The sequence below is a fragment of the Varanus komodoensis genome, unplaced genomic scaffold (genome assembly GCF_004798865.1).
Source record: "Varanus komodoensis strain SLA01 unplaced genomic scaffold, ASM479886v1 scaffold14_1, whole genome shotgun sequence".
NCBI lineage: Eukaryota > Metazoa > Chordata > Lepidosauria > Squamata > Varanidae > Varanus > Varanus komodoensis.
In genome coordinates, this window is record NW_025335438.1 from 12,792,307 (window position 1) to 12,807,956 (window position 15,650).

General features: G+C 39.8%; 1 protein-coding gene across 1 annotated transcript; it reads right to left on the reverse strand.

The window, feature by feature from the left end:
- Positions 1-263: 263 nt before the first annotated feature.
- Positions 264-12,762, reverse strand: VXN (vexin). Its single transcript, XM_044424492.1, has 7 exons — positions 12,699-12,762; positions 8,145-8,200; positions 7,691-7,700; positions 4,271-4,414; positions 3,547-3,608; positions 1,753-1,832; positions 264-512 (listed from the first exon to the last, which is right to left on the reverse strand). Exons 1-7 carry the CDS (start codon positions 12,760-12,762, stop codon positions 326-328), a joined length of 603 nt encoding a protein of 200 aa, XP_044280427.1. The 3' UTR covers positions 264-325.
- Between the last annotated feature and the right edge of the window lie 2,888 nt (positions 12,763-15,650).

Genomic DNA, 15,650 nt, shown 5'->3' on the forward strand with positions numbered 1-15,650 from the left:
GTGAAATGGCACACTGTAGTTGAAATGAGGCCTATTGGAATTAGAGTAAGCTCTCTCCTATTGAATCCAAACCAGTCTGGACAGAACAAGAAACGCTAGGAGGATGTATGATCACAACTGTATCTGTTAACAAGTTCACTGAGTACAGGAAACAAGTGCAAAATACATGAATGGAGTTGTTTGCATAGTATACAGTCTCTGTAGGTTCACCAAACCTTATTTCCTTGGCTAAGTGTGAACTGTGCTGCATCTGTCATCACATAAACATAATATCCTGTCCTTTGTCAAAGGAACGTCTCTTCTGCAAAAGCAAGGCTGAGGCTTGTCAGTCTGCCTCAAAGGCACTGTTTGCAGCCCCTAGATATTCTGACTTCTTTTTATGCTTCATCCATATTTTTCGCAGAAGGCTGGGTGTGCCATACAAAGTGCTTCCTGTCAAGGGTAAAGAAGCCTCTGTTCCTTGAGTTGGGCTTATGTCATCTTCTGTATGTTTCCATGAGAGCTTTCCATGCCTATAGAGGAAAGCAGGACAGATTCAGCATTTCAAACTTGAGTTTTTTCTTAACAATTATTGGACATTCACCCAGGGAATGACCTGGGAGACCTCTTCTGACTCGCTCTGTTTCTATTTTTATCTAATGATTTGGAGAAATGCCTAAACATAGATGTTCTATACTTTGTTTTTTATGGAAGGATCATTTTTAGTGAAAATTGTTACAATTCTATATACTAAACATTTTTATACTATTGGTGGAGAATCTTTTTCATCATGAGGACTATCTTTCTGGGAAGCAATGTGCCTGCAGCTGCTGAGGCCAAAGCAAAAGGTGGGCAGAGCCACCCACATGCATGGCAACAAGCAAACATATCCATCCTCACACATAGCACACAGGCACAACTGTTTTTTCCCTCAGGTACACTCCTGTGCATGTGTGTATACATACGTGCATGCGTACACATGCACACAAGGCAGTCCCCCACCCAGCCAGTAATTAGGTTGCAGCCAGTCTTTTCCAAGTGTCCATATGGAGGATTAAGCCTGCTGAATTCCACCCTCTCTAAATTGCAATTAGAAAGCTTTCCTTGGCACCTGTGGAAGCTTAAAAAAACCCTAACTGCTGCATGCAAGGGAAGGGAGGGGGCAGCTGTGCACCACCAGTTCCCTAGACCTTCTGTATATTAATAGCAAAACATTATCTGAGTGTGCCTTAGGCCAAAATAACATTATCCCATACAAAATGGAGTTATCAGTAATCTCAGGAAAACGCCAAGGTTTAGAGAAATACAGCAGAACTTCAGAAAAAGATCTGGGAGGGTGGAACCCAGAATAACTGACTGTTACGGGGGAGTGAGGAAAAGGCATGGCTGGCTAGAACCCTGAGCAGGAGCACTCCACTGCAATGCAGTATGTTCTAAGCCTTAATTCATGTAAGAACCAATTCCAGTTAAATTCTTCAGTGTCTCCTAAGCTTCAAAGACTTACATAGCTTGGATCTTACTATAGACTGGGGAGTTCTTGAAATGCAGATTACTGTGCTGTCAAATCCAGCTGTGCTAACAGGCCATGGAGAAAAGCCATGGTTTGATGCTGGGTTGTGAACTGTGGGTTGTTCACCACGTTTTGTTATCTTAGCTGGGTTCAAGACAACATGATCACTCATGTTTCAAGAACAGTGCATGGTTCAATGACAACATTCAACACTTGAGTGTGTGTACTGGGATTAGAGGTTTGAGTAAGGAAACAAAACATACCCATCTGCAAACACACCATTCTTTATTGTTGGTTCTGTGGCTGAAGTCCATTTTGCATTGTGATGGGATGCCTGAGGCTGCTAAATCATGTGGTAAGTAAAAAGATTAGTAACTTTTTTTCCAAATGCAAAACAAACTTGGCTACTATGTTTTCTAATAACAGTGCAGAGAAAAGAATTTTGACATCTTATAAATGGTCATATATCAGAGGTTTAGCCTATTAGTTAATGTATAAAATATTTATTTTAACAGATACTTTTTAGCTGCCTTGAATTATTTTAGAAGGAATGCAGAGTTGATAATGATGATGAAACATGCAACTAATGCAGGGTTATTGCACTTCACATGCATGGGCTAAATGTAGACCTCCAAGGTTTCCCAGACTGACTGACCAGCTCCCTTTCTCCTGGCCACTAATAATTTCAGATTTCCTAACTTCCGAAAGATTTAAACACTGAAACTGGTGGTGGCAGTATGCACTATGTATTTTCTAGACTGCCATTTCCCAATATCTAGATTAAGTACCAGGGAACTGGAGGGAAGGAGGCTGGGGTGCCAGTAGGTTTGGGCATGAGCTGTCAGCCCCAGTCTCCACTACTGCTGTTCTCTCAGAAAGCCCCCTTTTGTCCTCTACAATTCCAAGCTGCAAGCTCAGGAAGGTAGCTGGTGCTGTTCTTTCTGGAGTGGTTCTGTAAGGACTCAGCTTTTAGAGTCCCAGTTGAGGGGTCACAGGACTGTGCCTAAGGATTGTGTCCCAAGAGCTTTAAGCCAATATGAGATGGTGTTTTTGTTCCTGCCTATTTTGCCGTTAGACCTGCCCACCATTACATCCTCTTGAGAGTTTCTTTGAAATTGAATTGGACCCTTAGATTGAAAAAAGGACATCCCTTATTTATTTATTTATTTATTTGGGATATTTCTAACCCGTCCAATCACTACATGTCTCTGGATGGCTTTACTAGAGTGTGGTGGGATGCTAACATTTGACACATCTGTGTTGATAGAGTCATTTTAAATACTGTTATTCTTTCATATCCTTAGATACAGTAGATTTGTGGACTCATCAAGTTGGATCTAGATTGGCCATTGCAATTACAGAGGGACTTCTTCCACTCACAGTAGTAGCAGTTTCATATTGGAGGAAGGTGGCTGGAAGCCAGTCAGTTCCCTCTCCAACCCAATGCACTGGCTTGTCTGCTGCTCCAAAGAATCTCCTAGACAAGCCTTCCCCAACCTGGTGGTCTTCAGAGGCATTTAGAAGACCCAGAATTCCCATCCAGCAGGGCCATTGACCTGGAAATCTGGGTGTTGCAGTCCAAGTGTGTCTGGAAGGCACAAGGTTGGAAAAGGCTGCCCTACACCACTGCAGCATTTTTTCAGGAGGTGCAGGGATGCTGGAAGGAGGAGGAATCACACCGATTGTGCCCCCTCCCCTGCCCTTGTCCTCCACTGCAATCAAAATTATGTTAAGTGCTGCTTTGGACTCTGAATTCTGTTAAAGAATTAGGGGATAATGTTTGTGCTGTTGCCTGTAATTTTTCTTTAAGTTTATTTTTATATTCTCTTTATCTTGACCACTGTGATCTTATCCCTTGATGTTCCTTTATTTTCTGTATCTGTATGAAAAGAAGGATTCAATCAAAGCAAGTACAAAATAACTTTTATAAGAGGATTAAGGATGTTAAATGATTTTTTTACATGAAACTCACTCATATGACCTGTGTAACAATAATCAGAATCCACATTTTATATCATAGCGGTATCTGGCTTTAGATTAGATTATGTCTTACTTACCAAAGCCTTCACATCTGATGGGTTGTTGCGATAGCAGAATGACTGTTGTTTACACATTCCTGCTGCAATGCATAATGGTGAGAAGAAACTTTATTATTAAGCCAACTTTTTTTCTGGGTAAAACTTATAGTACAAGAAACTGTAATTTGTGTAGCACTGTAATCAGGGACATGTTTGTGTGTTTGTATAATAAGAAATGTGAATGACTAGTGGAGGTAGAAATTGACTAACTGGAAATGTAGCCGTCTTGTGTTCTTCCATGTTAGAAACTTGTGCAGCCAGATCACTATTTCAAAGATTAGTAATGCCAGCAGTGACAGTGTTTCTTGGTTTGATGTCTAGCATAAAAGACATTGTCCTTTCTGCAAGGATGAGGAGTGACCATCCTTTCTTCTGATACCCTGCCCTCTACAGATGTCTTTACATACATATCTTTCATGCAGCATTCATACTGCATCCTTCAGGCATAAGATCTCACCTTAATTATATGGGATCTTTTTGAGGTGCTAAAGTAGCTAACCCTTTCAGCTGGAAAAGCTTAATGGAAGTAAAAGTTTCTCCATCAGAAAAGTACAGTTTGTTCATGCTGCAGTGAATCTGTTCATCTTCTCAGTGAACCCCAGCTCTCATATTTGTTGCAAGGGATTTGTAACTCTACCTTCTGGACAGCTAGTGAGACTTGGTAGGCCATTAGTGAGCCTGGGTAGTCATTGCTGGGACTTACTGTGTGTTGTAGGACATTTGGTAGGACTAGAGAAAAAGCCTTGCTGCTTGTTTTGCAGAGGACTGAAACCCTTCCCATCTTCATCTTTGCAGAAGACTTGGTGTGGTAGCAGCTTCTCTGACCCCTGAGGATGATAGTCAGACACTGCTACCTGTTGGGAATAGATAAAATGGTCTCATTTTATTTCATTTTCTTTATTTATTATATTTATATGCCAGCTTTTTCCTTCAAGGTACTCAAGGTTTATGTACTTCTCTCCATTGTAACCTCACAACAAACCCATGAGTTAATTTAGCCAGAGAGTTAGTGCCTGGCCCCAAGTCACCAAGTGAGTATCATGACCTAGTAGAGTCTAAGCCCAGAACTCTAACCACTGTGCCACACTGACCCTCATACTATGTACTGTGTGCAGATTTGTTTTTTTCCCTTCAAATAGGAATTCTAAGATAGGATTTGTACTGCTATTCACCTGCTCAAAAAGCAGAAGAATTAAAAACACTGTTGTATTTATGGAAAATGTATGGTATAAATGTGAGGAAAAGTGTTAGATGAGTCACATAATGTAAGTTATTCTTTATATTTCTTCAGTTATCTAAAAGGACTAAAAAGAAAAAAACCTCTCTCTCCTCACCATGTGCAGGTAAAAATCTGAATACCTCCAAATGAGGTGAAAACCAGTGGTGAAAAGAACCTGTATCTTGCCAACTGCATCCCTGCATCCTTGTATGTATGTCACTAGACTTTGCCTCTGACTTGCATGCTAACTAAGAAAGGAAAAACGCATATTCAAAAAGAAAAAAGAAACCTAAAAAAGTCACAGTAAATCACTTATTGGCACAATGCATTTTGAGTTTAATAACTTCTTCGAAAGGTAAAAAACTATCTTCCATACTATCTCTGTTATTGTGAAAGATAGTTTTAAGGTGCAGGTTTTGATAGAAAAAAGACCGATAACTCCCAGAATACTTCAGCCAGGGCAGTACTTGGTGTCAGTTAATGAGCTATGACCATGTAATTCGTTCATCTTATGGAATATCCTAGATTCAGATACAGGAAACCACCATGGGGTGGCTTCTAAAATATAAGACCTGTTTCTACTTAATACAATCACCCCCACCAAAATGACCCTTTATTATATTAGAAGCTGAAAGCAAGAGGTGTCTCATCATCTATCTTTCCCACATAGAAATAAAACATATACAACCCCCCAACAGAACATCTTGCCTTTCATATAGATATAGCATGTTCCTATAATATTTTTCCATCTGAGTTTGCCTAGTTTAATGCCAATGCTCTTGATTTTAATAAAAGTATGCTGTAATAAATAAGTCAAGATGACTTATGTAGGTCAGGAAACCAGGTCTATAGTGACACAGTTTCGATCTAAACAAGATTTCAAACTACTCCAGGTCATTATGAACATGCAAGGTAAATCTCCAGGATTATCTTGAAGTCATTTTTCTTTTCTAATTGTATGAGGAAAGCTAGTGTGAGCTTGGCTGTTATTCAAATGCATAACGGAGCATCTAAATGAAGCAGCATTAGCAAGCAACTCTCTAAATATATGATTCTTGTTCATTTTATGTTTTGTTTTGTTTTTAAAGAAGCCAATTGTTTCCTTTGCTGGAGCCAGTTGTTCTTCTTGTGCCTAGGAGTCTTGGAATGGAGAATGTGCAAAAGAACTTTATTGGCTCTTTTCATGACATTCTGCAAGAAATCAAACACTGCATCTTTGAAACCATCAGTCAGGTACAGATTTGTTGGATCACCTATGCAGCTGGCAGTGTTCTTCTCCACCTCTTCCCTCCCATTGCAACCCAGAGTGGGGAGACTCTGCCATAGGAGAACATGTGTGGTATGGGGGGGGGGGGAATCCCCCTAAACTGTATAGAAGGACCTTTTCCAAGCAGAGCCCTTTCTCTTACAGAGCTGCCTAATTCAAACAGTAGTGAAATTATGGAGAAATCAGTAAGAAGAAGCAAGAGGGTTTAGATATTATACAATTATATGCTGCAAACAATTGCATACAATTGCTGTATATGAATATATGCAAAAGTACTTTTACATCAAAACAAATTTCAGTTCCAGAAACCGAAAGAAAATTAATTTGACAACACTTTAATGTATGTATTTTGCTTATTAAAAAAACCTTAATGCTAACATTATAGAAAACTTATTGCCAGAGAGATCCAGAGTTATGCATTTATGTAATTAAAAGCATTTATAGGTTGTACTGATTCTTTGAAATGATATAGGTTAGGTGAATAACATAACCCAAACAATGAATGAGATCTGGGTGTGCTTGTGTTTGGTTGGAAAAATGGTTATTTAGGGATTCCCCCAGTATAAGCTCACAGAAGAATACTCTTTAAACATGATTGCTATCAGGAAGTGGTTAATACTGAGGCATCTGAGGTTAATTCAAAGAGTCATATGACAGAGCAGCACTTAACACTGTCCTGGCACACTCAAACTGCTCTTGCTGTTAAGGACTCTGGCAGTCTTCCAGGGGCTTGCTATTTTTGTCTTGTCTGGGATTAAACAAACACATTGATCAAGATTACCGATGTGGAAGACTTGGTCTCGTCTCAGGCAGAATTGTAGTGCTAACAGCAGAGAAAGGGTCAAGTTTTTATTTTTATATGGCTCTCAGATAAAAGTTCCCAGGAGTGGTATACACTATTGACAAAGAAGCGTACACACTTTGTGTCAGAAACTATCTTCCCCAGCAACTTTTTTAAAGACCTGAATTAAGTAATAGTGTGCTAAAATGGAGTAGTAAATGTTAGTGGAACTCAGCTTGCTCCCAATCACATTTTGGGACAGTTGGTGTTGCAGACCAGAAAACATGGCTGTTGGATGTGCTTGAGGTCATGTATTTCGTACTTAATCTACTTATAGATTCGAGTTTGCCAAGCTTTGGCAGTGTGTGTGTATAGGGGGGAGGGGGGATGTGATCCACAGGGTGAGACTTTAGGGTACTTAATGCCTTCCTGCCCAAGAATTCTCTCCAAAAGCAGAACTAAGCCCAGCTGGAAGGAAATAGTTTAAATATGAGTGGATACAGAGCTTTTGTGAGTGGAAAGGGGAAGTACTCTCTTTGTTGTCCACTGATTATCCCCTACAAGTGTCCCTTTTTCCCATTTTCCACATTTGTCATGTAAGGGGAATTACGCAGGCTCCAAGCCGTCTTGCCTCATAACAGCTACTTCAGGTGATTGTCCTTGAATGGCCAACCATCCTCTTTGACTGAGGCCAGTGCTGTATTTGGAGGGCTGCCAGAGGACTGCCCCTCTGTTTGACTGTGTCATCTATTTAAAGGAGAGTCTTCTCCAAGTCCAGCTGAAAGATAATGAATGATAACAGCTGTTGGCCATCAGCAGTTAGTGCCTGGACAGTGGGATGAAGATGAGGGCACACTGGTCACTGTCTTCTACATCCATTCTTTCTTTCCATTTTAAATTGTACTAATTATTTCTCAATTTGCATCTACAATATACATTAGCATATGCAAATCTCTGTCCTTGCTCATCTTCTTTTTTGATAATTTAGAAGTGGGAACCCTGCTCACTGGAGTGGTAGTTCAGTTACCTCATGGACGAGAATGCATAATTCCGTCTGGAATATTGCAGAAGTACCTGCATCTTAGGAATGATGTTCTCTCTAACACACACATGTAAGCACAACTCTGTCAGTAAAGGTCACCTTTCAGCTCAGTTAGAGATGAGTTCTGAGTTATAAGTTATATTTATTTTATTTATATGGAGAGGTGTGCCAGTAAATGTGTCAATTCCACATCACAGCTTTGCAAGATTTGTGTTCAGCTTCAATGGGCAAGAGAACTCCCCTCTAGGAAAGGTAAGATTTTTCTTACCTTTTTTGCTTGGATACATTGTGTGCTTCTAGCTTTTCTTCTGACAGGACTACATGCTACAAAAAAAGAATGGATATGTCAGGAACAGGTGTTTCAGTTCCCTTTTATAACAGACAGGCCTGGCATGTCAATATAGCTTCCTCAGACAGCTGGTGGTAACTGGACCTGGGAGACCATTCAAATTTTCCACAATGACCCAGAGTGTGGCATGTCTGAGGCATTGTGGAAATTTTAAATAGTGGTTCCCAATGCTTATTACTGCCCAAAGTTGCTTCTGTTCTCTTGTGCTACCAGCATTAGGTGAGCCTTCCAGGGCCATGTAGGAAGAGACCCTCTAATGTAGCCAGCTTGAGGGCACAGTGCCAAGGGACCCATCAGAACTGGAGCCCAAAAGTAAGTAGCTGGGATTCCTTTATAAGCCCTCCTCTTACAGTTAAAACAACGACATAGTATGCAGTTTGCTTTTCTGGAGATTTTTAAATTATATTATCCATTGGATATAAGTGCCTGCTGATTTAGAATAATCACAAAACAAATACTATACACGAAGTACAAAAAGTAATCCTGCCACCGCTATCTATGCAGTGGGTCCACTCAGATAAGATTATTACAATGCATTATATGTGGGCCTGCCCATGAAAAGTGCTTGGCAACTTCTGCTGGTTGAAAACATTGTGGCAAGGTTATTAAGAGGGCTCTACTACAGCCATTTGCTCACAGAACGCCCCCTGCCAGCAGCAAACCAGCATCTAAATTGTAATGAGTGGGTAATAGGGAGTTAACTATATAATTAACATCTTTGGAGGCAATCTCCAAAGGCCTTCCTGAGGAAGGATTGGAAGACCGCAACAGGGGAGAGGGTTTTCTTGATGGTAGCTCCCATGTCCCATTGAGGTCCACTTGGTGCCAACACTGTTATCTTTCAAGCTCAGGTTAAAACTTCTGCTTTTAAGCATTTGATGACATTTGTTTGGCCTTATAACATCAGTAGTTTCTATTAGGTCCTATTTATACTCTATCTCCTTTTTCATGTGGAGCATAGTACACATTTCCAAGAATTAAGATAATTTTCAGTTAAAAGATCTAACCATTCAAAAAAATAATCCCAAACAGTTCTGGAAGCAAAAACAAAGATTATACAGAAATTAAGAAAAAAAATACTGTGCAAGTGATGCTTCAGCCCATTTAGAGTCATAGAAGAGGAACATTTTAAAAAATGGGAAAATTAGAGGCATATGTAATAGCATCCAAAGTTATGTAGTTTACTGGTCATCAAAAGCAGAGAAAATATATTTTACATCTTTCTTATTTTGCCTAATGCAAGTTTAATTCCATTAATGCTGTTCCAGATTAGATAACATGTGCCTTATAAATATGCATCTGGCATATTTTTTAGCTTGCCCATTGTAATCCGGCTGACAGAATTGTGGTGTGTTTGCATCCAGAGAAAGTGACCCAAGAGGAAAGAAAGGAACTGCATGAACAATTCTAACAGAGGCAAGATCTTCTCAAATCAGACTTTAAAAGAACAGTTGTTCATGGACATGTGTTCCAGACAGATTGCCACACCCCCCCATCCTGCATGCTTTGGAACAAGGACATAAAGAACAGGTTTATTTATTTATTTATTGCTGAATAAGGCTCATGGTATGTCAAACTCCATAATTAGTGGTGGCAACATTTGTTTTAATAAAGCAGACAAATGCTCTGAATATTGAAAGTGCCCTTCTCAAGGACTCACCTTCATGGTGATGCAAGTACCTACTGATGTATTTAACTTTGCACACACTGTGTTATTAAAGGTGATTGTTAGTCCTTCCAATGTTGTAATAAAAGTCTTTTAGGTTTTAATTTTTGAAAGGGATGGTCTTTAAGCATAACTATAAACAGACAAATATCTGGGCTGCCTTTGCTGAAATCTGTGCATGTGTTTCTAAGAATAGCAGCATATTTTGCTATACAAAATATATATGGGTATGTACATAATCATTGTAATAGATACACTTACATTTCATGTAAAAACTGTAACACTGTATTTCTGGGTTTTTTTGTTTTGATTGTTTTTGAAATTACAATAACATTAATTTTAAAAACTTTAAAAACATTAAAAAGAAATAACAGTAAAACTTTAAAAACAATTCATGCATGTTAACAACAAAAACAGTAAACACACCTTTGCAGCAGGGGAAGTGGGCTTTATGGTAACCTCATCCTTTGGCTAGCTGGCAGCTAGGAAGGATAAATTTCTGCTAATTATCTGCCAAAATCAGAACAATTCATGGAGGATATGGGCATCAGTGGCTACTTGTCATGATGGCTATATCTTATGTCCAGTATCAGAGGCAGTATGCCTAATATGCCACTTGGTGGGGAAGATGAATGGGAGGGTAGTATTGCTTTCATGTCCTGCTTATGGGCTTCCAAGGCCATCTGGTTGGCCACTATATGAACAGAATATACAGGCCTTTGCTCTCATCCAGCAGGGCTTGTCTTATGTTCTTATCCCTGTCTCTACAGGTTCTCAGGCAAAAGGACTAACCTGGCACTATTTCCTAATAACCCAAATATAGATACAACAGATTTGACATGGGACATTATACATTCAAGCCATGTGGCTTCTCAAAGCTGCAGTAAAATGGATGAGGCCAGGGGGACCCATCAATCTAGCATTGTTGTGATTTGTCATTTGCTGTACATCCACAGCGTGATGCGATGCACGAAACAGTGCTGCACCAAGAGATACTCCAGAGCTGCTGGAGTTCAAACCTGAGCCTCTGTGCTTTTGGCAGAAGAGGCATTTCAGGAGGTGTAGCTGGTGGAGAATGATGATGATTTGGTCATCATCATTATAGGCTATCTCATCACATTATGCTTGATGAGGCAAAACATGTGGACTCGCCTCCCAGAATGCCCTGAATGGAAAGTGGCCAGACTGGCAATGGACTCTTCCATCAACATGAGTGATGGGCTATTATTATTCTCGCTGCTCCTGAGGCAGCAGGCCTGTTTGGAGGGACTCTGGGCAGACTATGTGGCACAGCCTGCTCTCTCCACCATCAGCTCATCACCACTCTCTGACCCACCCAGCATCAGGCAGTCACTTCACTATGCCTACCTGAGGGGTGGGGCTGGCCTTGCAAGCTGATTCTTTGTACTGGAAAAGATGCTGGTACTGAAACTTGGGTCCCAGGACATCCCTAGCAAAGTCAGGTTTGTGAATGATCCCTCTCAAGTAGGCCTTCTGTCTCAGCTTGCTGCATCTAACACCCCTAAGTCCACCAACTATTGCCCATTAAAAATTGACTTTAAAATCCTGCATTCCAGATAACATAAGAGTTGCCACCTTTGCTTCTTTCTTCACCTTTGTGTCCGTTGTGTGACAGAAACACCACTGCAGTGAGCTTTTCCTGAGACTGTATCTTTATGCCAAGAAAAGGCTCACATTGAATTTCTACATCATAAGTCATTCTTAAAAGCATACTAGCCTAAAACATTGCAGTCCTAAATAAAGACTAATTTTCTGCCTTGGGCCTAGAAAATGGAGTTCATCTTTTGATGGATCAAAGCCTCGGGTACAAAAAGAATAAAACATACCTTCCTAACTGTGTTTTTAATTTTGTCTTGTAACAAGTCAGGCTCCTTCACCCAGACTTAGGTGGGGAGAAATGACCTGCTGTGTGAAAAGGTACAGCTTTATTTTAAATCTGAACAATTGATTTGGGATGTCATTTGGTGCAGCTGTGAGCTACAGCTTAGGCTGGCAGGCCTTCTCCTTGGCTTGGGCTGCTGGTATATCTCATCAACAGTGAAAGAATAGTGCAAATGGATGCAAATGACTGTGGGATTTTAAGAAATTAAAAAAGGATATAGGTTTTGATAAGGATTTATGGGTGTGGGTATATATGTAGGAGAGAACAACAGGGATGACAACCATATTCTTCCATCAATAATTTTACCAGCATTAAAATCAGCATCATCATAAATGTTTATTAATAATCATTAATATATCTGAATAACACCACAAAGTTTGGTATAAATACTAGAAGGCACTTTCCTCCACCAAGAGTTTTCTTTTTGGGATAAGGAAACAAACATTATTGTAGTCCATTTGTCTGACTTTTGCTGTTTGAGTTAAATAGTTAAATATACCATCAGTTTCAGAAAGAGCATGAATTTGAAAATAGTCTCTGCTTTGATCCAATGGGCTACAACTGAACAGAGCTGTTTTCTACATCTAACTTCAAGGTCTCATTTTCATATCTACTGTTACATTCTGTCCTTTGAATGGCTACATCAGAAGTCTAGCAACAAAGCCCCATAGAATTAGGTACGCTGACTGCACACTCTTTTTTATTGTGCAAATATGTCACTAGCTAGTGTATCTAGGTATTTCCTTGCATCTCTCAGGGAGGCCGGGGAATCAGAGATCACAACACAGCAACTGCAATACAGAGAGTATGCATCTGAATTTATCATTTTGAAAGCCTTTTCCTCACATGCTATTTCAATAAAACCAACAGTCTTGGCAATAGCTTTGGGTGACTGGTTACTCACATTTGGAAGAAATCACAGTGAAGACTTCTAGATTTTCATCACTGCAGCTGTAAATCTGGTGCATTTTTTCACCTCTCTCTCCTGGCTGCCTAACGGCTTCATGCAACTGCTCTGAACTTCTGGTAAATAGGTTTCACTAATCCCATCTGGCTCTGTGATCATTGTCCAGGTCCACAAAGGACAGACTGATGCTGTGATCTCATCTCATTCCATATTCTTCATTGCAACATTTTCTACTGCCATCTGCCTTTGTATGAATTCTGCTCACGCTGGGGGCTTGGTTTTGCTATTCCTTAAAACCACTGCCACACTAGTGATATTTTATTTGCCTAGCCTCTCTTATCAGCACACAACTTGCAGACATTCCCAAGAATAATAAGCAGCAAACTGAAGGAATGCTGACTAGTTGTGTATACATGGGGAATTATGAAATGAGAGGTTATTGAAGTAATTGCACTGTGCCTTTTTCTATAGATTTTTTTCTACACTGTAAATACATTTTCATTAAAATAAGTAAATAGAAGCATTCCTTAAAAATAAAAGAAAGCCCAATAGTGAATGCATGTTTTGATAAAAGCATACACTACTTAAAAAGGCATCTTGTTTTACAAGTCAGTGAGATAATGCCTCAGTCCTTGTAGCACTGAGATCAACATTTTCAAATATAGACTCTTGGCTTTAAGCACTCAAATCTACAGTTAGCTCTTTTAATAGGTGGCCTAGTTTGCTGAGGTGTTGAGCTCCTGTTAAAACCAACAGATACCTGCTGCAAATCTATACCTACTTACTCAGGAGTAAGACCCACTGAATCTACTGTAGTGCTCCCCATCCCCCAGTGAATTTTCAAGGGCATAAATATCATATGTCCTTACCAATGAATGAACTCTAAGTGGGTGGATTTTGCATTTTCAAAATAACACAGTGATGAGTACATCAGAAATTTAAAGTTGTTATAAGCTATTTCTCTTTTTGGAGAAGGATCTTTACAAAATAGTGACTGAAAAGTTGTGAAATAAGTGCATATGCCAAAGCACTTTTTCATCTGAAGTCATATGAAATGCACATAAAGGGACAACATTCTGGGCAGGTATTAATATTCCCTGGTGGTTGATGCCATGAAAATATAAATGCTGAACTGTTGTAATGCACTAGAACATTTAAGGGAGAATATCGATGTTCAATTAAATACAGATTTCTACAATACAAACAAGTTCAAACAACACAAAATAAAAATTGGTAGAATATTTGCATCACTTGATCTTCCGAGGACAGCGTGCAAACTGTTTCCTAACTCCAAATCTATTATGGTAGGGGGGTAGAAAAGCTGTTGGCCTAGGAAAACATTGGAGTATTTTAAATGTTCAGGAGTAATCAATGCAATCAGCCCAAAGTTCAATTAGTTTTTGATTTATTGTGCCACATATTCTGCTTTTGTATGACTGATACCATTAACATCAGACTCGGCTGGTTTGTTCATCTGTCTCCATCCAGTTTGTCCCGAACACAAACACGCTAAACAGATGGGGAATTTCATAGCCACAAATGGAATTGTTTATCCTTCTATTGTTCTAGTGTCAAGCAATCAAACCAAATCCATTACCAACCAATAAAAAGATCAGTGCACCGTCTATTCAGCAATGAGTGGAGTGGAGGAGGCGAGGCAACAGAGATGGCAAGCTTTTAAAAATAATCAGCGATAATAAAGACCTACACTGAATCACAGGGGGAAAAAAAGGAAAGCTGTAACAAATGTTATCTTTGTTTCCCCCACCAGCCAAATTTTGGGTACTCTGTTAAGGAAGATGCTCCTGGAAGAGCATCTACATCCTTCAAAATAAAAGTTAGTTTTGCCACTGACATTAAGCCATGATACAGTAGAAGACTTTTCTGCCTCTGGTACCATATAGTTTGTCATAATATAATTTTGGTTGTTTTGGTTAAAAAATAAATATTCTATTTTTTCCCCGTGTCTGAGGTGGAAAGAAAATTCATGGCTTAGGAATAACCAGTGATGGACACATTACTTTTGTCACAAGATTGCTGCTGCCTAATGAAAATTCTTGTTGTTGTTCCCTCTTTCCTTGATAGTTTGTAAGTTCATTAAAGTCCTCCATCATATTGTGATTATCCTTGCCTTTGCTTTACATTCTCAGTCTTTGTTGCTAAGGTGGGATTGCTCATGAAGTAGTGGAATGTAACTGTCCAGGTCCAGAGGGAGATCTGCTATTGGGCTTTCATGATGGAAAGTGAGCAACCCTCTCTACATGTGTGGCAAGGATTTTGCATGCATAGAAAGGGCAGCGGGGCTCCTGGCCCTGTTTCTGATCTCATGTCCATGATGTGGTGGGGACAGTGGTGTGGTAGTTAATTTTGAAGTGCAGGCGCTCATCATGATAGTCCCCCGCTCCCCAGGAGAGTCCCAAAAGTCAAACAGCTTTGTTGATCTATATCAAACCATTTCATATGCTATGAGCCTCTGTTTTGCAATGCTAATAGGCCATGCTTGCTCATTCAGAATCAAGCCACTCCTAAATACTATGCATTACTATACTGGTCCTGGCTTGGGACCAGGATACCTAAAGGAATGCCTTCTTCCCTATTTGCCCTCCCACCCCCTGAGATAGGCAGCAGAAGCCCTCCTCTGGGAACCCTCTGTGAAAGATATCAGGAGACAGAGTACCTGGAGGAGGGCCTTCTCTGCGGTGGTGCCCTGTCTATGGAATGCGCCCCCCAGAGAGATCTGCCTACATTATATGTTTTTCAGCGCCAGGTTAAGACCTTTTTATTTAATCAATATTTTAATACATTTTAATATTTAATTTTATTACCGTACTTTAATTTGCAGCCAGAGCAGATAGTCTATTTAGTTATATTATATTGTTTATGCACTTCAGAATTTTATTTGTGTAAGCCGTCCTGAGGCTCTTGCAAAGGACGGCATACAAATATCTT